The sequence below is a fragment of the Melanostigma gelatinosum genome, assembly GCF_949748355.1.
Source record: "Melanostigma gelatinosum genome assembly, chromosome: 16".
NCBI classification, from domain to species: Eukaryota; Metazoa; Chordata; class Actinopteri; order Perciformes; family Zoarcidae; genus Melanostigma; species Melanostigma gelatinosum.
The window spans coordinates 2,913,937-2,935,561 of NC_136649.1; the positions used below are offsets into that span (position 1 = coordinate 2,913,937).

Consider the following 21,625-nt stretch of genomic DNA (forward strand, 5'->3'; position numbering starts at 1 on the left):
ACTGCTATTACTACCAATACTACTATTACTTATACTACTACTACTATAGCTATTCATGCTACTACCAATACTAATACTACTATAGCTATTAGTATGACTACTACTAGTACTACTGCTATTACACCTACTACTTCTTCTTCTACTACTACTACTGTTATTTTAACTACAACCACTACTACAGCTATTACTACGACTACTGATACTACTACTTCTACTACTTCTAATTACTAATACTGCTACTACTAATATTACTTCTACTATGACTACCACTTCTACTACTACAACTACTACTATAAATATCTCTAATGTTACTAATACTTTTACTACTACTAATATTTATAGTACAACTACCACTTCTACTACAACTGCATTGCAACTACTATTACTGCAACTACTACAATACTACTACTACAAATGCTATTATTAATAATACTTCTACAAATACTAATTCTATACCAACTACTACTACGACCATTACTACAGCTATTACTACCATAACTACTACTACTACTGCTACTGCTGTTATTACTGCTACTACTAATACTTCTACTAATACTACTGTTATTTCAACTACTACTATGATCACTACTACTGCTATTACTACTATTACTGCTACTCCTACAAATAGTTCTTCTGCTTCTACTACTATTTCGACTGCTATTACTACTACTCCTATTAGTTCTATTCCTATTACTACTCCTACTACTTTTACTACTATTACTTTGACAGTAAAATCATTTAGCTTCAAGCTTTTCCTGCATTGTAATTCAGCTTCTTTCTTCAAAGGGTTTTCAACGGTGCAGTTTAATGCTTTCGGGCTTCAACATTTTTCAGACATGTAGTCATTTCTCCCATTCATTTCACCCATTTCTGTATTTTCAACAATTTATTTGCGATTCATTTGAGCTTTCAGCATTCCAATGCATTTTAAGCAGGAAATGCATAATGCATTTTCTAATTTAAGAGGTGCTTCAGACATCAAAAATACAATTCAACAATTTTATTGTCTAAATTCGGAGCGTGGGAGGAAACTGGAGCACCCGGACTAAACCCATGCCGACACAGAGAAACTCCTCATAGAAACAAGAGTCAAGGTTGGTGTGACTTTGACCTTGTTGCCCTTAGGCCACAGTTAGGGGTGGGAATCACCAGAGATCCCGCGATACGATATTGTCACGATACTTAGGATACGATATTATCACGAAACTGCGATATTATCACGATACTGCGATATTCTGAGTATTGCGACAACATAGCCCTATATTGCGATTTATTACTTTTTTCAACTTTAAATTGTTTCCCCAAAGGAAAACTGTGTCAACATTTTATCCAATAAAATTAAGCTTTCAGTCTGTTCATCTCACTTCAATCATTTTTATTGCACCAAAATAGGATTGTCAAGCAGACAGACTGACCAGCAATGTCATAAATGTTGCATGAACCTGACAAACTGAACTGTTTGTATTACTACATAGTCCAACTGAACTAAATGCAAACGTGTGGATTCAGTACATGAACTATAACTTATATGAGTAGGATATAAGAGTTATATAACTCAGTATAACTTGCGATGCGTCAAGGGCAGAGAGACAGTTATGCGCTGCACTCTCCCCATTAGCCGGCTACTGTTGGCAGATTTAACACCGTTGTTTTGACCAACTTCCTACCAATCATGCTGACCCGGGACCTTTCCTGACCTCACCAGAAAACAACTCAGCACCATCTAGTGGACTGAAAAAGCAATTGATTTGATTTTTCTAGTAATTTCTTTTTGAATTTTTTGAATTTTTTAAATAGTTTATATAATAAAAGATCGATCCTTGTGTATCGATACAATATCGTCACGCAAAATATTGCGGTACTATGCTGTATCGATTTTTTCCCCCACCCCTAGCCACAGTGTCAACCACTGAGCCACCATGAGGCCCTATAGACTTCTCTCAGTGGCATTGCTGCACACTTTGTCGACCTGCAGCTGTTGGTGTGGTGCTTTATGGGATGAGAACGATTCGAATGAAGGCAGCCGATGTACCTGTGGAAAAAGCCACGACTTGGAGCACATCTCTGCACCAACAGTGGGAGGCGGCATCCTTTGCAAGCCTAGCAGATAAATCTTTGATTTGTACTTTCACTACAGCCTTGCACACTTTCTTGGCACTCTTCACGTCCGGGCAGAAGTCCTCAGTGATAGGGAGCCCCTCCATCGTCTGGTTTACCAGTCTCTTAATGTGGTAGACCCACTCCTGGTTCAGGTTCTGGAGGGTGCTTGTTCATCACTCTCACCGTCAGCAGGGTAGTAAACACCCGGAGCTGGTTCTCACTTTCTGCCTCGTTTGTAGACTCCAAGGCAGAAGGATTAGCGGACTCTTGATGATGTTTGAGGTTGGTGCATGGTGACCCTGTTTGATTGATAGATCATCCAATTACCTGACGTGCATTTTTTTAGAGTGCCTGCACTTTTCTGAACAGTTTCCAATGACCAATGACTACAAAAACATCTGGCTGGTCAGGTTGACTATCAAGTTTCACCAGCATTTGGTTGGTTAGCTGTCCTTATCCATGTCCTTTTATTCAATCCTATTATGTATGTGATCCCTTGTCAACATTGAAGGGCTGTTTGATATTTCTTTAAGGGATACCCTGAGGAGCACACTTGGACGTGTACAGAGTGAAGGGACTTTTGGACTGTGGAAAGTGCTGACAGCGGTGGGTTAAGATGGTGAAAGATCTGTCGTGAGCCGTCACGACCCTAACAGGGAGATGTTGGCACATGTATGCCAACAACAAGTCGGCATCAGAGCACCTTTTTAGAATGAATGACCTGGTATGTCTATGATGATGATTTGTCGAGCAGAGAGTAAAAGAAAGTCATGTCCATGTCTTCAGTCAATGACCAATTCACAAAAGGCAAAGAGATGTGCTGTATCAGCCGGACATAAGGGATAATCTTTGTATCGTAGAACCCTTTGTTCTAATTAAAATACGTTATTTTAATCCACCATCATATGTCCAAGCTGCCGACAAGAAGACAGAAAGAAGTCAATGAACAGCACTATGTCAGTGAATATCAATTTCCTCTATTTATCCTCTCATCAAGGACCCCATGAGTAACCATCCTCCTCTAGTTAATAAAGTTTGTTTGTGCGGAGTGACTCCCACTCTATTTCGGTCTCAACCTGACTTCTGCTGTTCCAGTGACCATCTGAAAAGCAACCTCAACTTTTGTAAAGCTACCACCATGTGTTTACTGCTCTTGGGTTACACATGGTGTGGCTTTGATCTTCAAACCAGCGGGGAGCGAGACGAAATAAGAATCAAAGGATTTTTTGTTGTTTCAATATGGAAAGTAGGGCAGATGGTGAATGAAATTCCCTTTTTCTTTTTGGTGTCCACCATGTGTACCAATTTTGGTGAGAGGATTGAGAATACTCTCACGCAGACCTTGGAATATTACAGCATATTCAAAATGGTCTGTCTTCTCTCTTCTGCAGACTCCGATGAACCAGGCATCCACGCGGTCCCACTGTATTTTCACCGTGCACGTGTGCAGTCGTGAGCCGGGCTCGGCCACCCTGCGACGCTCCAAGCTCCATCTGGTGGACCTGGCTGGATCGGATAGAGTTAGCAAGACTGGCTTGAATGGGCAGCTGCTCACTGAGGCCAAGTACATCAACCTCTCCCTCCACTACTTGGAGCAGGTAGCCGTTTCTGAGACATTGTTTTTTCACTTGGAATAATATATTGTGCAAACAATTTAGTATTCAAAATATGTTTTGTATCAATAATAACTTTGCTTAATTTACCCTGTGTGTGAAGTTTAAAGCTTTCCGCATGAGTAAAAACAATATTTTGCTGATTAAGGCGACTTCATTTGGATTGCTATACGTTTCATTTTAATTTATTTTATTTGAGACATTTGACATTGATTGATTTGACAACTGGCATCTTGCAGCTACTGTATAAACACACAACAGCAATGGATGGAGTAACCCTCTATCTCTGTATTGATTTACAATGTAGCCCTTTCAACTGCTGTTTTCTTCAGGTGATCATAGCTTTGTCAGAGAAGAACCGCTCCCATATCCCCTACAGGAACTCCATGTTGACTTCGGTGCTGAGAGACAGCCTTAGGGGCAACTGCATGACTACTATGATTGCCACAATAGCAGTGGACAAGAGGAACCTTGATGTAAGGACATGTTCAGACAGACTATTCTGGTAGATTGCCAAATTAAGCAGAAGGATACACTTGTGACTACGTCCGGTTTTCAAAATAAGGTGTTAACATACGTATATACATACAGTATGTGGAAATACAATTAATTGGATTATATTCACAAGAAGACATGCCTTATGAATTTAAAAAGAAAATAAATGTAATACTTAAATCTCAGAGGATATCTGAGTTATCTGATGTAACTTTACTGGTGTAATATCAGAAATTAAATTTGTTTTTCTGGGAACATATCCCCCCTCTCCCGGCTACATCATTATTTTTCACCTTCAAAAATATGTAGGATTCTCTGGGTGTTAAAAACCAAGTTGAATATTTTGTGACATTTTTAAAACAAAACAAAGTATTAAAAGTATAGCTCAACACTATTACATTTTGTCCTCTTTGTTTTAGTCCTTGCATGCATTCACTTTAAGTAAATGTACCAGATGCTTTTATCAGGAGTGATATTCTTCCTCAGGCACGAAAGCAAACATTTAAACATATATTTTTGAAACTGTTCTACAGGAGTCCATCTCTACATGTCACTTTGCTCAGCGCGTGGCTCTCATCAAGAATGAGGCGATACTGAACGAAGAACTGGATCCTGCCCTGGTGAGCCAGCCAGACACTCGCAGCAACTACAAATACCATAGTTTAGCCACACAATCGCATCACGGAAGCACGACTTAATGCGCTGCTTCATCATGCTTTCGGTTTCCAATACCAAATAATTTCTTCCAGTGTCACATGTCATTGTGAAAGCAGCAGTTTTCCAGCGTCAACATGTGGACGCCTGTCCGTCTTCGCGTTATTTAGACTGATCACAGGCTCCTATTTGCATTCTTTCTCAGTCTCGTTTACATGCCTCCAATTCTGTTCAGGCATATTTTTATCCCAATAACTTACAGCCTCTTGAGAAAGCATCCAGCTGGAGACTGGTGTGTATAAATGTCTTTAAATGCAAGCAAGCAAAAATCGCACAATGTTGTCAATCTGAGGACGTAATGCAGCAATGAGAGCCTATTTGCTTTCAGTCATTTTGTTTAGTACCTATATATATTGTGAATGCATGCTATATTTTGGTAAGTTGAGGAAGAGGCCAGAGTGAGCTGGAAAGCAGAGAAGGTTTTGGTGAGAATATATCATTGGATTGTTACAACATATATTTGTAACAGGCCTCTGCATTTTTTACACACAAATGTCCATATCTGCCTTTTTATTATTGTTTTACGTTATATAATGAGAGGTGGCCTGAGCAGCTTTGCTAAGTTAACCCTTGACGATGGTTTCCCTCCTCCACTCGCTCCTTTCACAACACTCACACCTTCCTGTATTGTAGTATGCCAGGAAGCAGACCTGGTAGCTGTTATGAAGGCCACTCAAGGGGATAATACAGTAGTAGTAAGTCTTCACAGCTACTTTCGCTTCCTCCCCTCCCACCCAGATCTGCCCGAGGATCAACTGCTACTGTATTACTGCTGGTGAGACTTGGCTGGCCACTTGCAAACCCTACAGAGGTATTTTTAAGAGAGTCTGCGGCTGGGCGCAGTAATTGTGACAGTGTCTGGCTGCTCCCATTTGGCTCCGGCACAGTTTCAGCTCCAGGCAAACCCAAACCTCCGCGGGCAAATTTCTTGTCTCCGTTTATGTCTTTTTAGTATGTTTCTCATTTTGTCCGTTGCTCCAGTCTCTCTGTCTCTCCCTCTATCTCTCTGCATGGGAAAAAAAAAGTTGAGCCAGCAGTGGAGTTTGCAGATTAAAATTATGTAATTTATTGTGGTTTGGGGTGACACTCAGACTCCCATTTTTGGCCTGCCCCCATCTGAAGGCGCACTGTCTATTGGACATGCTGGCTAATAATAATTGATTTGAAACATGTAGGTTGCTTTTTCCCAATCTTGCAGTGAGTGTTTGGTTCATCGCTTAGGCAACGCGCTGCCTCAATGGTCTTATACTGACAGGCTCCAGAATGCACTTCTTCAAAGCCTGAACAGCAGGAAACCTGCCAGACCAGACAAAACATTTAACACGTCTCTTATGGACAGGGTAAGAATGAGGTGTTGAAAGTGACCCGTGATCATAATGAAGTCAGCCACAGGAGCTCCCCATAAGGTTGGCTCTGTTGGTCTCTCTAAGAGCACTAAAGTCTGTCTTAAGCCTCCATTTAGGCCAGGCTGATCCTGGTCTACAGGAAGAGGAAATTGTCAACAGTTATCGGATCTTCCAAGATGCTTCCACCATCTTTTTGGTGTGTACTTAAGGGACACTTGAGCATTGTGTGCAGGGGCTGTTTGAGTTGAGCTGAATCGCCATCAAACTTCTAGGTAATTCCTAAAGGGTCAAAAAAGTTGATCTTAAGGTGTTGTTATGCAGCTCAGCGTAGGGTAATAGGAGGCCGGGTGACTCCCCCATACCTGGACTCTCCATTTACTTAAAGAGACACACAACATGTTGCTTGAGCAGACAGCTCTGATTAGCGCATACCTGTGAGTCAAACAGAACCCTGCCCATAGCCCACCAGAGAGACATGTTTGAGAAGCGGGTGTGGAAATTCCTGAGGGGTTGCTCCCCCTGGATCCCTCATTCGTCTAGTCTCAGAGCCTGGCCTTTGTTAGGACAGAAGAGTTTGTAAGTGTAGTGGTGTGCTGTTCAGTCCTGTGCTCCACACCTTAGTCCAAAATGCCTAAAATGAATGGTGCCATGCATGGAACACAGCCCATGTGTTATCATTTTGTTGTGGCGGATGTAATATCCATATTAAGGTGTAGTGGGCTCTGACACCTCTTCCTTCATGAAAGAGGCCCCCATAATGGAGCCAATAATAATGTAGTGCTGTTTACTGTGAGTGGGTTTTTGCAGAGGATGGATAGTATATATTCAAAGAGAGGATTTACGATTTAAAGTTAGGTCTATTTATAGAAGTTAGTTTAATGTTTCAAACTGAATTGACCCTTTGGCTCTGCTCCATAGACTTCCAAGCAATCATTTAAGATGTCCCTCATTGTCAGACTGGTTTAGTGGATTTGTAGCTTGTCATGGTTAAACGTTGTGTAATAGTGATACTAGTTACCTGGAGGGGTTGGAAGGCGATATACGTCTCAAACATTTCTACGTAAAAACGGTGGGGCTAACAATAGCAGAGTGCGTTACGTCAACTAGCGTTAGAACGTCTATGCTATGCTAGCTAGAGAAGGTATACTGAATGTACACATGCTGCTTTTGCTTTTTAATGATCGTAACAGTGAAAAAAGACATACAGAACTTCACAGGAACTGTTTCGTTCCTTAATTTCATTGTCTTCTGTCTGGATCTCCAAGTGATGTGTTGGTTCACTTTCACACTGTGATCTGTAGCTTTAGCGTCTATCTTTATCTTTTCAACCTGTTTTCACTGCTCAATCATCTTGACATCCTGGATATATCCTTCAACGCATATTGTAGACCTTTCTGTCTTCTTCAGTCTGAAATCGATTTTTGTTAGAACACATTTCTTGAGGTTGTGTAGTTAGTGTGGGCTCCATGGTAGCTCTGTCAGCTTGACGGAGTAGCAGCGTGAGGCGGGGCTTGACAAAGGTCAATTATGTGGCAGGTTTGTCTCAGCACATAGAAAGTAATGCAGATAAACATGTAGTGTTGCATGTTGCATATTGCAATGACATGGGTTTCCATAGGACATGCTGGCATCATCAGTTACATGGCCTGAGTCAGTTTTTATTCTGAGTGTATGGAAGCCTGCCATGGTGCTGTGGTACCAGTGTGGGCTCGGCACTCTGAAATAGACTGCGCGATTCTGCTGACCAAGAACTGGCGGTCAGCATTTCAGGATGCAGCTGGGAGAATTACATCAGACCAAGGGCTCCAAAAAAGAGATGCAGGGAGCGGCTCTGATGAGGGCTGGTCAGCTCTGATGTTAAAAAATATGAAATGGAGTGGATTTGGGGTGACATCTTTGTTTCACTAAGTGGCACCTACCCAGAACCACACTTGCAAGTCTGTTTCTTGTCAAGAGCATCTTGAATTGTCAATGTCTGACTGTCTTTACAGCCAAAAGATGTGTTTGCTAGGAGTGGCGACGCTTTGCTGAAATGGATGACTCAGTCTGACCTATTGACCTTGATTTAAGTGTTCACTGAACTTCCAAGCTCCCTAGCAACTTTGTGACAGGAGTCACCACTTTCTGTTGTATTTGCTCTCTTTCACCGAGACCATTCCATCCTTTCAGTCTGCTTTAGTATTTCGCAGTGTGGTGAAATTCAGCGGTGATAGTTAAGTGGGATTTATACTAAAGAGATAAGTGGGTCATGTGAGAAAAAGCACAATCGCCACTTGTATTTTTAGGTGTTTCACTGTGTTGTTTTGTGGTGGGATTCGTGCAGAATTTTTATTACAACTGGTCTGGCTTCGTTTCAATAACTACACCATCCATTGATTCTGGTGTTGGCCTATCTTCACGCCATTAGCATGTAATTACACGTCTGTGTTTAAATGTAATGTAGAAAGGTCATCTGCTTATTGCACTGATTCCTCCTTTTTTCAGGAGACTTACCAAATGAATAAATGGCCAGTTAACATCTCGTACTATTAGCTAGAGAGAAAAGGAGCTATAGGTTTTATCAGGCTAATCAGTCCTCATGTGTCGTTTGTTGTGGATGTGGCCCCTTTCACATTTAATCATAGCGCCTCAAGTTCAAGTAACGGCACACTGCTAATAAGTTATAACATACTCAGCTTCAGAATAGGGGCACATGTCAAGTGGGCTCACCTCTAACCTCTTGCTCCTGTTGTGGACCAGGAGATTTAGGATCTAATCCCATTTAACAGCTCTGTTGCACGAACGACAAAGAATTCAATATGAAAAGCACTAAATGCAGAGACCTGAGTGCTCTTGTGCTGTATACCTACTCTGAAAAAGGAGCTAAAAAACACCCATTTGGGCATTAAAACACACAGGACAGCTGATACACCAACCTGAAATGGTTGTCTCATCAGAACAGCTTGTCAGAATCAATTATTTTTGGCTACTCGTACTTACATGTAACTTAACTTCAGATCTGAACTCACTGATCCTCTAGGTGCTAGGTAGCTAGACGCCTGCTAATCCCTGCCTAGACTGACACGAGGAATCTTCAACTGACCTCTGTAGACATGGACCCTTTCAGCAAGGAGAAGCAGAGCGCCACAGGCTTATCTCCAAAGATTAAAGATTATAATGTCAACAGGGCCGGGGCCAGGACTCATCTGTATTTGGAGGATTCTCTATTTCATGCCTCAAATAGATTTCTTTGTTTTATAGTGTTTAAATTAAATGGCGGCCTCTGCAGGTGGAGAACACGATCTGGGTTACACAGATTACAAAACATGTTGCTGTCAGTATCAATCAGTGGAATTATGCTTTAGGCTGTTAATGAAAACAATATCCTGGTCATGGTTCTTTAACATCAATAGACATTCTTGCTTCTTTTTTTCCCTTTTTTTTTAAACAAAGATTGCTATCTTAGTACTTATTTACGAAGCTATGTCTGTTCTCGGTGAGATATTTTTCTCTTATGCACATAGGGTATATACCGTAACCAGACCCGGACAGCGGTTACTAACAGCAACCACCCGGTTGGCTCAGTGTGCAAGTCTTTAACCGAACACGTGCAGACAGACAGCAGAAGAGGGTTTTAAGTGTACAATTTTTTCTTTCGCTACCGTAGCTTTTTAATGCTAATTTATGTTTTTCTTCCTCCATTGGAGCATCCAGTTGTCTGGAATCACTTAAGTTTGTCCTCAAAATACATCGGCAAGATAAGCCGCAAGATCATTTTCAGAAGGATTGTCTCATCAGTTGGCAGCGGTGAAACAGCCTCTGTCTGCTCGTGCATGAGCGCATGTCTTTGCATGTAGTGTGTGTGCCAAATGTGCTTCATATTATGTGTGTCTGTGTGTGTGTGTGTTATTGAGAGCACATGTAGTCACCATCTTTAACCCTGCCTTTTTTGTGTGTGTATTTCAGCTAATAGCCAGTTTGAAGAGGGAGATCCAGTCTCTGAAGGACGAGCTGGCCATGAAGACAGGAGAACAGAGAGATGAGCAGCTAACTGTGGAGGAGATCCAGAGGTATGTCACCTCCTCTTGCTCCCTGATTCCTCATCCCTTCAATCCAGTCAGTCTCTCTGCATAACCTAGCATTGAAACAGACGTGGCCTATATTACTGATGTATGATTATACACACCTAGGCTAGGCACAATAATGAAGTGACTGAGGGGGCTGCTAAAAATCCGGAGGGGCAACTTTTTTTCATAAAATAAAATGTATTGATTTAACCATGCAATAATCTTGGACAGGCAAAACAGCAGCAACAACATAAGGCTACTGGTTCAAAATCAAAGAACACATTTATTAATCAGAGAACCTACCACTATCAGAGCACTAAATATATTTTGAGCAAACATCTGTTTGTGGCTTGCAGCTCTCTCTCTCCGTGTGTGTGTCTGTGTGTGTGTACCTCTGAGCCAGTCATCTCAGGACAGTGCAGACGTGTATAGTGCTGCGTTGGCCCCGTCAGCCTTCTAGGATGTTTACAGTGTGCCTCAGACCCGGGGACGAGAGCAGATGGTCTTTTTTAGATCTCTAATTTGTATTTGTAATGCTCAAAACCCTGAGATTCCTGAGCAAATATGTGCCATGGTTTGCCTCAAGTGCATACATAATTTATGCTGTTGGCCATGCACCGATGCTCAAGTTGAAACCTCATTCACTGAAGCTTAACCATATCTAATGGAGTTCCCCAGGGCTCCGCTTCAGCCAGGACGGCTTTATTTCTGCACCTATACTCAAATAGCAGAGGGACCCAGTCAGTCAGGGCCAGAGTTCAGGCCAGAGGTTCTATGGACCACTTGCAACATCACTCCCCCCATGCTGATGTATTTACCGCACCATAATCCCATCAGTCCGCCTTTTTAAAATGTCCTCTCTCTCCTCCCAAGTGGTTATCCTTGATTTGCCACTGTTTGAGGTCAAACTCACACAGGGAGCCTTTGATGATGTCTGTTGTGACCACATTCACTGATCATGCTGACTTTGTTGATGCCGTTTCCTCTCAGGTTTATGCATCGAGTCATCCCCAGCACTGAGTGATTGCACACATCTTGGCTTATTTGTTGTCCTCAGGCATACAGATTTTTTACCTTCACAGGAGGTTCAGTGTTTTTGTTCCATTCCCATAAGCGCTGTCATCAATTTTTTCCTTCCAAATATTCTATTAGTTTGCTTTTTTTTCTACTTAACATATCACCTCACCCCTTCGGAAAAAAACTATTTGGAAATTGTCAAATTCTGGCGTTTGAAAGATGAAGCTTTTTCTCATCCAAAATATTGTACATGGCACTGAAGGGCATTCTCCAGAAGCCAGCTTTGTATCACAAAACCACCGGTGTCTCGTGGGTTCCTGAAAGAATGGCCGCTACGTTTGTTTTAAGTCCTTCGTCATGTAAACCCGGTGTGTTTTTGCGCCGAACAAGTTTGCAGTGGAAAATAAAAACAGCACATTGTCGTGCCTACACCGGATCCGTCTGGACAGCTGCCGTCTGTCGGCCTTTTCCAGTGGCCCGTTCCAGAGCTCCAAGAACCAATGTTTGGACTATCATCCAGTGATAGTTTATCAATGGTCTGGCCCAGTGGAGCTGGAACACACGTTTAAGTAAATAGTTTTCTTTTGACCAGAGCCACATTTTAAACATCGGGTATAAATATTAACTGTTTGAGTGGCTGCTGAGCGTGTGCTGAGTGTGATGGAGAGGGATTGTAACTTGGAATGTGGCACTGGTTTAAGCGTAGATGGATCATTAGAGAGCATCTGCGTATGTCTGTGTGTTTAGGGTGGAAGAGCTAGTCAAGGCCTTCCTGGAGGAACCTGATCCAGACGTGACACTGTCTTTGGGACCAGACATGAGAAAGATCCAGCTCTGTTTCTCCCTGCTGAAGGTAATATATTTACACTATCTGCATGCACGTCTCCCTGTGTGACCTGGTGTTTGTTTTCCTCCCCCTGTCCATGAATAGATCCACGGAACATCACCATGCAGCATGGCAGCAGGAGATATCTTCTGTCCAGTTTGTCATTGAAACGGACGTTTGTATTCTGTTGGTTAGTGTTGGTGCTGGATGTTTATCTTCACTGTAGCAGTGAGTGGCTGGAAGATATAGAGCACATCTGATCAGTGAGGTGTCAGAACTCTGCACATCCATCAGCTCAGCAGCAACCAGCTGACCAATCACCTCCTATGTACAGCTCCCTCTACTGCCTCACTTTTCAATGAACTAAAATGTCCTTCCCTTTTTTAACGTAGTTAATACTACTGCAGATGGTTGCTGTATCATCAAATAGCAGCTAGAATTGTTTCACTTTATCTTCCCAGAAAAAGTTGGTGATTAACATGCTCTTATCCTTAGGCTTAACCATAACCTGTAACTGTAAATCATATGCTTCATTCTTAAGGCTAGAAAGTGAAAATATTTGAAGATTCTTTGATGCCCAATTTCATCCAGTGCTGTTGATTTTCCCACAGCTTGCCTTAAGCCTAGACGCTTTGTTGTTTAGCAGCTATTTGCCATCTAATTAGAGGCAAGGTGTGGGACATGCAATCGTCAATGCCATGTCTTCAGAATTGGCAGGCCATCTTAAAAAACTTAGCCAAGACATACGAACAAAACATTGGTCTGAACAAATTTGTTATGCTATATATGTCAGTGCAGTATTTTGTTATGAAATAGTAATATAAATGAGTGTTGAGTACCGCACCCATATCCCTGGCTGAGGCCGCTAAGGTAGTCAAAAAGCTCCTTGGTGGCAAGGCACCGGGGGTGGATGAGATCAGCCCTGAGATGCTGAAGGCGCTGGACACTGTTGGGCTGTCTTGGCTGACACGTTTCTTCGATGTCGCATGGGGTGTGGGATCAGTGCCCATCGACTGGCAGACTGGGGTGGTGGTTCCCATTTTCAAAAAGGGGGACCAGAGAGTGTGCTTTAACTATCGGGGTATCACACTACTCAGCCTCCCAGGGAAGGCTTATGCCAGGGTGCTGGAAAGCAGGCTCCGACCGTTTGTCGAACCTCGGATTCAAGAGGAGCAGTGCGGATTCCATCCCGGCCGTGGAACAGTGGACCAGCTCTTTACCCTCACTACTGTAGGGGTCCTGGGAGTTTGCCTAACCAGTCTACATGTGCATTGTGGACTTGGAGAAGGCTTTCGACTGGGTCCCGGGTTCCTCTTTGTCACCGGTCCTGATTGTGACTGTCATGGACAGGATATCTAGGCGCAGCCCGCGGGTGGAGAACGTCAGGTTTGGGGGTCTCGGGATCGCCTGTCTGCTGTTTGCAGATTATGTGGTCCCGTTGGCCTCCTCGGATCGTGACCTCCAGCATTCACTGGGGTGGTTTGCAGCCGAGTGTGAAGCGGCGGGGATGAGAGTTAGCACCTCCAAATCTGAGGCCATGGTGCTCTGCCGGAAACCGGTGGATTGCTCCCTCCAGGTGGGGACGGAGTGCCTACTGCAAGCGAAGGAGTTCAAGTATCTCGGGGTCTTGTCCACGAGTGAGGGTAAGATGGAGCAGGAGATCGACAGGCAGATCGGTGCGGCTGTAGCAGTAAAGGAGGCGCTGCACCGGACCGTCTTTGTGAAGAGGGAGCTGAGCAGGAAGGCAAAGCTCTCAATTTACTACGTTCCGACCCTCACATATGGTCACGAACTCTGGGTCATGACCGAAAGGACAAGGGTGATCCACAGGTCGATCCACAAGCCTTCAAGCGGCCGAAATTAGTTTCCTCCGTAGGGTGGCCGGACTCAGCCTTAGCGATAGGGTAAGGAGCTCGGACATCAGGAGGGAACTTGGAGTTGAGGCGTTACCCTTCGCGTCGAAAGGAGTCAACTGAGGTGGTTCGGGCATCTAATCAAGAAGCCTCCTGGGCGCCTCCCACTGGAGGTTTTCCAGGCACTGGTAGGAGACCCAGAACAGAACCCAGAACAAGCTGGAGGGATTACATCTCCCAGCTGACCTGGGAAATCCTCGGGATTCCCCAGAATGAGCTGGAAAATGTTGCGGGGGAGAGGGAAGTCTGGGTCAGTCTGCTTGGCCTGCTGCCACCGCGACCCGATTCCAGATAAGCGGAAGAAAATGGATGGATGGATGAAAATTTAACATTTGAAGCTCTCCTTTGGGTTCTCTTCTGGACTTTTTCAAAAAACTACTTTCTGATATTTTATATATAAAACACTAGACTGAGCAACAATTAAACCTCTACCTCATCGTCATTTTGCAAAGCAAGAAGCAACACCTGGTGGTATTGATCAGTGGACAGGTTTTGTCACTTACTGATGTGGGAGAAAAAACGCGAACTGGATGTTGGTTAGTTCCGGAGCTCTCTCCATGGAGAGAATGCCCCTACAAAGTTCTCCCTTGTTTTTATCACTCTTCCTTGTCTTTGCCTCCTGCGATAACGGGGGTCTTTTCTTTTTCCACAGTTACTCCGGTTCACCCACCGTCCGCCATGTCCCCTACCTGCCGATAGCTACCGGGAAAACAAAAGCGTTATCCTCCTCTGTTTCGAAACGCACTAAACTTGTGCCGTAAATTTACACCAGGAGATCGTACCCGGTGGCAGACAGCACTGCATTATGAAAGCGAGGCTTATAGGGAACCAATCTATGGTGTTATTATTCTGTAGCAAAGACTAATTCAGTGATTCATTTAATAATGAAAGTGCTCACAGTTGCTGAAGGTAAACTCATGTCGTGACCCGTTAATGAAGGGGTCAGGAAACATATTTCCTGACCCCTGTATGTGTTGTAATAATCGCTAATATTTGAAACCACCTGGATGACTGTCATTTAATGTCATGTTGTTTTATAGAAGTACAGTCTGGGCATTTTTCTGTTTTTGGCTCTATGCCCAATCTACTGACAATTTGTCATGCTGTGGAAGAAATTTACAATTGCGTGCTGTTTGCCAAATGTTGATAGAAAACATAAACTCTTGAAGCTTTTTATTTTGGAGAAAGTCCGATCGGTCACAGAGCGCATTCAATATTAGTCAAACAGCAGCCGCAGGCTCACTGCTGCTAAATGAGCGTATGGGAAAACACTGTTCCTGCGCTCCGCTTTGGTTGGAGTCGGAGCAGATCGGGCCACCAGAAGCACTTCCAGATCCCACTCGAATGTCTGTTTATCTCTCCTTCAGTTTGTTATGATCCGCAAACTCTATCTCCTGTTCAGTTTACATTCCTCTGCGCAGCACCCAGAGGTTCTGAAGGAATTTGGATCTGGTTTGAATTTTATTCCTGTCTTTTTTTTTTTTGTTCTCAACGCTGTCAACGCTCTTTCATGCTCAACACTCTGCTCGTGCAGCGCTGCGAGCATAGATGCAATCCACTGTCTTCTTCTGTGGGCCTGTGTACGTCCGTCCTCCGTATCATTCTCTTCTACTGTGTCTCTCCCCATGTGGGAAAAACTCTAATCCTTGAACATGTTTTCCACCTGTCTTTAAGCCTGGTGTATCATTGAAATATGAGTTATAATACAGACAGGAAAAAGAGGGCGAATTTAATTCATGTTTGGGAATATCACAGGACTAAGAAGAGCACCACTTTCCAGGATGATATTAAAATGTGTTTTCCAGCTCGTTAACATTCATTAGATGGTTGTCTTTTTTCTCGACAGCAAACCGAAGCGTAGTAGATAGTAGGCTGCATTTACTTGTAGATGTTTATTAAGCTACAAAATATTGTTGTGCCATGGAAACCCACTGACTTGCATTGTAATCATGGTATGGCATTTTTAGATAGATAGATAGGTCGACACTTTATTTATCCCACAAGGGGACATTTGTTTGCTACAGCAGCAAAAATATAGTTAAGCAATCAAAGTAACAGAGTAAAAAAATACAAATATAAAGTATAAAAATGCACAATATATCAGTTTAAAGGCATAACATTACATATCTTTTACTCAAGCTGTCACTTCAAAATACCATTTGATGGGATGCAATTCATCAACCAGATTATTTTATTCTTAAAAATATTAGTTTTACATCTATATTTATATATATGGGCGACTGTGGCTAAGTGGAGAGCAGGGTCGTCCTTCAATCAGAGGATCGGCGGTTTGATCCCCGGCTCCACTGGTCGCACGTCGATGTGTCCTTGAGCAAGACACTTAACTTTACCCCAAAATTGCTCCCGTAGCTGTGCCTACGGTGTCTGAATGAGTTAGGCCATGTCCTCACTACTCCGTGTCTACTTGGATGCAGAGTTGTCAAATAGAAACGATCTCCGTCCACACGGGAGTTTCAGCATTATTCTCAAGTTGATCTGCATCCACACGGCAGCCTTCGAAGGCGGACAGCACGTGACCATTAACGTGCACTGGGCATGCGCGTGACGGTGTAAACAGGAAGTGGATTGCTCGCTTAGTTAAAAAAAATACCAAAGTTGTCTTTAATAATGAAAGGTTGAATTTGAAAGGTTGTATTTGATCTTCCTCTAAAATCTTCCTCTATAAATTCAAACAGACACAGTTCGTGGAAAGTTTTAGAAGTTTTATTTTTCAGACGTAGTTACAGCGCTGCGGGTCTCTCTCTCTCTCACATCAAATTTACTTTAAAATCAACACTTACACGTAAACGTTTACTAGATTATGGTCCATAAATGTGGTCAACACACGTCGATCACTCGCTTCCTCTGTGTTGTTGTCTGTTGTTGTCGTGGGGGCTGATGAATGTAACGTTAGCTCCATTGGGGTATTCCTTCATGAGATACGGCATCAGGGGATAAGCTGGGTCACCCAGCAGAAAAACAGGGGCATCATCTTCGCCCTCTATCAATTCTTTAGGGCATGAGGGGATTGCTCCATCTTTTAGGGCACAACTCTCGCTCTGAACATCATGTAACAGAGGTCCGACTAGCTAGCTTCTAAGCTAATTTTAACTGTAGCTTCAGACAGCCGCTCCGTGGGGGCTGATCACCGATGGTCAAGCAGCTCGCTAATCACTAGAATAACAGCTGCTTCCTCAACATAAATGCAGACTTTTTACTGCAAAACAGCTGCTAGTACGCAATACAGTAATACAGCGTGCACAAAACCGGCGCTCCATGTACGGCGGATAGCGTCTCTGGACTCGGGAATTGTCGCTCATCGCTCGAAGAATAGCTCACCTCCTCCGCCTGTAGGCAATAGCAGCATTGTAAAATGACGAATTTAACTCCACAATAGCTGCTAGTACAGACAACACAGCAAGCAAGGATTGCCATTCGTTATCCATGTTGAAATGAATCGCTGCTGGTCGCCCGGCTGTTTGTTTTCTTCCGGGTACGGGTCACGTGATAGCGAGTGTGACGAATCAGGGACGGAGACATCATGGCTGGTAATAACCAATCCAGTAGCGAACACGGGTGTGGGCTCATTTTTTCTAACACACATCCGTATCCGACGTCTACACTCAACCAGTTTTCAAATACCTCCAACCTCGGCGGAGTTTTCAGGTTCCTCTGTTTAGGGTGCTCCAAAACTCCGGCGTGGTGTGGCTGCTCAGTGTAAACGTAGCAAAACTGGACTAGTATGGCCATGGCCTAGTCTGATAGGCAGGTGTCACTTAGCCCCTCCCATCGGTGTGTGAATGGGTGAATGATGACAAGTAGTGTGAAAGCACTTTGAGTGGCCGGAAAGACTAGAAAAGTGCTGTACAAGTACAGTCCATTATCCATGTCCATATCCCAAAAACGAAGCCATTCTCTTCACTTCCGTTAAACGTCAACAATCTTTCTTTTATGTTTTTTCTTACAGATAATGATCATGGACAAGCAAAGTGGAGGCCATAGACATGGTGATGGGCAAGCGTCACCAGCAGCAACAATAATTCAAGAGAGCCCCCACTCTGCAGCAGAAGTGACCAAACTAAAGGAGATGATGACGCAACGTGATGAAGAGATCAGTATCCTTTTGACGTGATGCAGCTGATGGCTTATTTATTGTGTTTTTTTCAGATAACTTGTTTAACAAAAACAATAAGTATGTTATTGATCACCGGCCTATAAAAGTGTCTAGTATTTTGCAGAGATGCAAGTGTAAAGTTCCTGACCGCTCCTGGAGGGACCCAAGGTTCGATTCCCTGTCGCAACATCTCAGGCTTGTTTGTGCGAATTGAAGACTCTGTTACTTCTCGCCCTTTTTACTTCCCCTGTGACTGTGGAACGTTGTAAGGCGGAACTGAAGCAGATGGCGTGGAAGTAAAAAGGTAAAGGTTAATAGGAGCAGCCGGCAACACCATGTATCAGAAGGGAAGCGCGCTGCAGTCTGCACCCTCCCCAGTGCATATCGGGAATTTGCATTCCAAATTGATAGAAAATGGGGAAAGATCTGCAAAAAATAAATGAAGTAGAGTCGGATTTTAAGTCCAAATTTTTGTCTGCGTCCAGCCTCACAGTTTAATCACACCTACTGTTGTAAGTCAAATCCTCGTTAGCAGAAAGGTATTCATCCTGAAGTAAATCTGCCTCTTGTTATTGCAAGGTTGGATTACAGCGCTTCTACAAAATTCAGAAATGCAAGTAGTCTTGCATTCATGACCGGCGCCCCCAAAACACACACAAATGTTGCTTTAATCTGTACGTTCCGATAGATCCTCATCTAACGCCTGCAGTTCATCATAATGTCTGTTAATCATAATTATGGTATTTGCATTTTGAATGTGATATTTCTAATAGCTTTATGGGATTATTCCCCCTCAACCCCGCTCGCTGCGGCTTGTCATTAGATCACAGCGCATTAGTCGGAAAATTGAGACGTCTGCTTGATTGTTTCGCCACAAAAACCTCAGCCCTCCAAACTAAATAGAATATTGTCATGTAGATATTTCACCGCAGTATTTCTTGGACCGAGCGTGTGTAATGTGAAATCCTCTCGTCTTTGTGGATTTTTCTCTCTCAAAATGCCATACGCTGGTTTTGACATGATGCAAACATAATTGCCATTGTGCGTGTTTGAAAGCACATAGTTCGGCCAGTAATGCACATGCGCTACCAACCATATTCCACATTCTTTCTGTGTGAAGTTTGTATATAAAGCTACAGTAGCCTAAACTGTCAATCCCTCAGTCAGGGTGGTCTGTCTGCAGCAAGTATCGCCATAGTCTGGGTTGACCGACCCTGCAGGGGTGACATCATTTCCAGCCAGAGTCCTAATAACTAACTAGATTCAGACCATTTCTACAACTTCAGCGTGCATCCGCTAGCTAATCACCATGCTTTCCATGTCTGTAGAACTGTTCCACCCCCCTACTCTGTTAAAACCGTTCCTAGGAGCCAAAAGGTTCCTGTTGCTAAAGGCTTACTGTTCCCAGAATGAGGCAGAGTCCTCGCAGGGTTAATTATGCCAATTTCCCTGTAAAACAAAAATGTATCTCTACCCGCTGGCCCTGCGTGTTCCCATGCATGGGAATGGGGCACCTGGTAGTGCTTAGTCGACTCTGCTAGAGTTATGACACATCCACCGCTAACATGATGAGAGAGCAACAAGGAGAACCAACAGACACTGCTGACTTTAAAGAGCAACGCTGCATTTGCACGTAAAAATGCCAACTAGCACTCAGAATTTCCCAAATTTTTGTCACTGTGGTAAAATGTTGTTGTACAGTCAGTGTGTCTTGAAACTGTACTTGTACACCTGTGCTAGCATTCTACTGAAAATGCCAAAGTGGAGCTGCAATGGAGAGACACATCCATACCTTCAAAATTAGACTTACAAAATACTACCCATACTAAATCTGCCCAAATACAAATCTTTATTTTACTACAGATACCACAGATGACTTTCATTACATCACTGATGACCTCTTTTCTATGAATGGAATGAGGTAACTTCATTTTTGACAATGTATGTCATTTTGTAGCTTCACAGTGGTTTTCCTTTATTATTCAAAGCAGAACATTCATTTTTTTTTGAAGTACTTATGTTTTAATGTCCAAATGCCTCCAACGTTCTCCAACACGCCTGGAAAGGGACGGGGGAGCGGAGGAGTGTTGAGTTGGTTGCAATCTGCAACCTCACCCACTAGCTGCCTAAATCCTACACACTGCTCAAAGAGTCTCTCACCCCAACGGTATCCCATTCACTAGATATCTTCATTTAAATAGAACCTGGAGGGCAACTAATAGGCACGCATGTTGTCAAAATAATGTCATTAGTTTGCTAGTAACATTCTTTAAAAAGGTTGAATTAAAAAAATAAAAAAATAAAAAAATTAGAAGCAAACTCTGAACTCTTGGTCTCTTGAGTCTACTGGTCTAAATATTATCTTCTGGCAATGACAACGTTTTCAAGTAAAAGAATGAATGGTAATAATCCCAATTATCAGATTATTCCGTTTTGATTTTCTCTCGGCTCACATGTATTCAATAGAGATTTGGCTAATACTAAATCAAAACTGCAGTAGTTTATGAACTGGCCTGGAGATGTTTGGCTCCTTATTTTTAGCCACACAAGTAGCATGGCTCTAGGGACTTTTGGTCAGCCAGTGAAATATGTGGACTGCCTGAGGGATTGGCACAGACATTTGTCCCCAGACAGACAATGCATCCAAAGGACTTTGGTGATCCCCGACTTTACATTCAGTGCCACCAGCAGTTTGACTTTTTCTGCGTTATTAGTGGAAAACAATTCTGGGGAGACAAGGGATAGCAGGGATAAGAACATTGCTTTAAATTGTTCTTTAATGCTTACTGTGTATATGTAATCATCATTACTTGTTGTCGTTTGATTGTGCCTTTGTGAGTCAGCCGTGTAGCTCATCCCAAACACTGTACCCAAAAAGAACAGAATTTAAAGTTGTCAAACAGAAATGCAGCCAAGAGTTTAGGTTTGCTGCCAGCTGCGTGCTGTTTTAGCATACATGCAAATGAGGGCTGATTGAATGAAGTGACCTCAATCAGTCCTTTTGCAGATTGGAAATGTTTGCCCGGTCTTGGATTAAACTGATTATAGCTACATGAGCTTTTATTTGAATTGTTTGAAGCAGGGTAGGGCTCAGTAGAACAGGATACTGCTTTAGTTGTAAACCTACTCACCACTCAGTGCTCTGTTCACGCAGATGTTTACATCAGCATTGGCGAGTCTTTGGTGTCGTTTGGACAACTGGCTTCAGTCTAGTGGGTTCTTTTGTTAATCTCTGTGTACTGCACATTGTATAAGTAACTGACACGCAAACTCTGATCTGTTTTATATTCCAGCAATCATGGTGATTTGTCTTGGACGCAATATAAAACATACACATTTGAAAGATTTACAAAAGCAGTTTATTTGAGCTTCATCGACCACTCATCCCTCAGTTTTCATTCAGTTCAGATGTCAATGCGTTCTGTATTCTAGTTACATTTC

The 21,625-nt window shown here is 43.0% G+C and overlaps 1 protein-coding gene across 1 annotated transcript in view; it reads left to right on the top strand.

The window, feature by feature from the left end:
- The window catches only part of kif6 (kinesin family member 6), a gene marked incomplete at both ends in the record, with an annotated part of 98,539 nt that overhangs the window by 22,319 nt on the left and 54,595 nt on the right, over positions 1-21,625 (top strand). The window contains 6 exons of the mRNA XM_079286088.1: positions 3,492-3,698; positions 4,046-4,189; positions 4,742-4,828; positions 10,214-10,317; positions 12,079-12,184; positions 18,038-18,185. Of these exons, the coding sequence (XP_079142214.1) occupies positions 3,492-3,698; positions 4,046-4,189; positions 4,742-4,828; positions 10,214-10,317; positions 12,079-12,184; positions 18,038-18,185 (796 nt within the window). The remainder of the gene's footprint in view (positions 1-3,491; positions 3,699-4,045; positions 4,190-4,741; positions 4,829-10,213; positions 10,318-12,078; positions 12,185-18,037; positions 18,186-21,625) is intronic.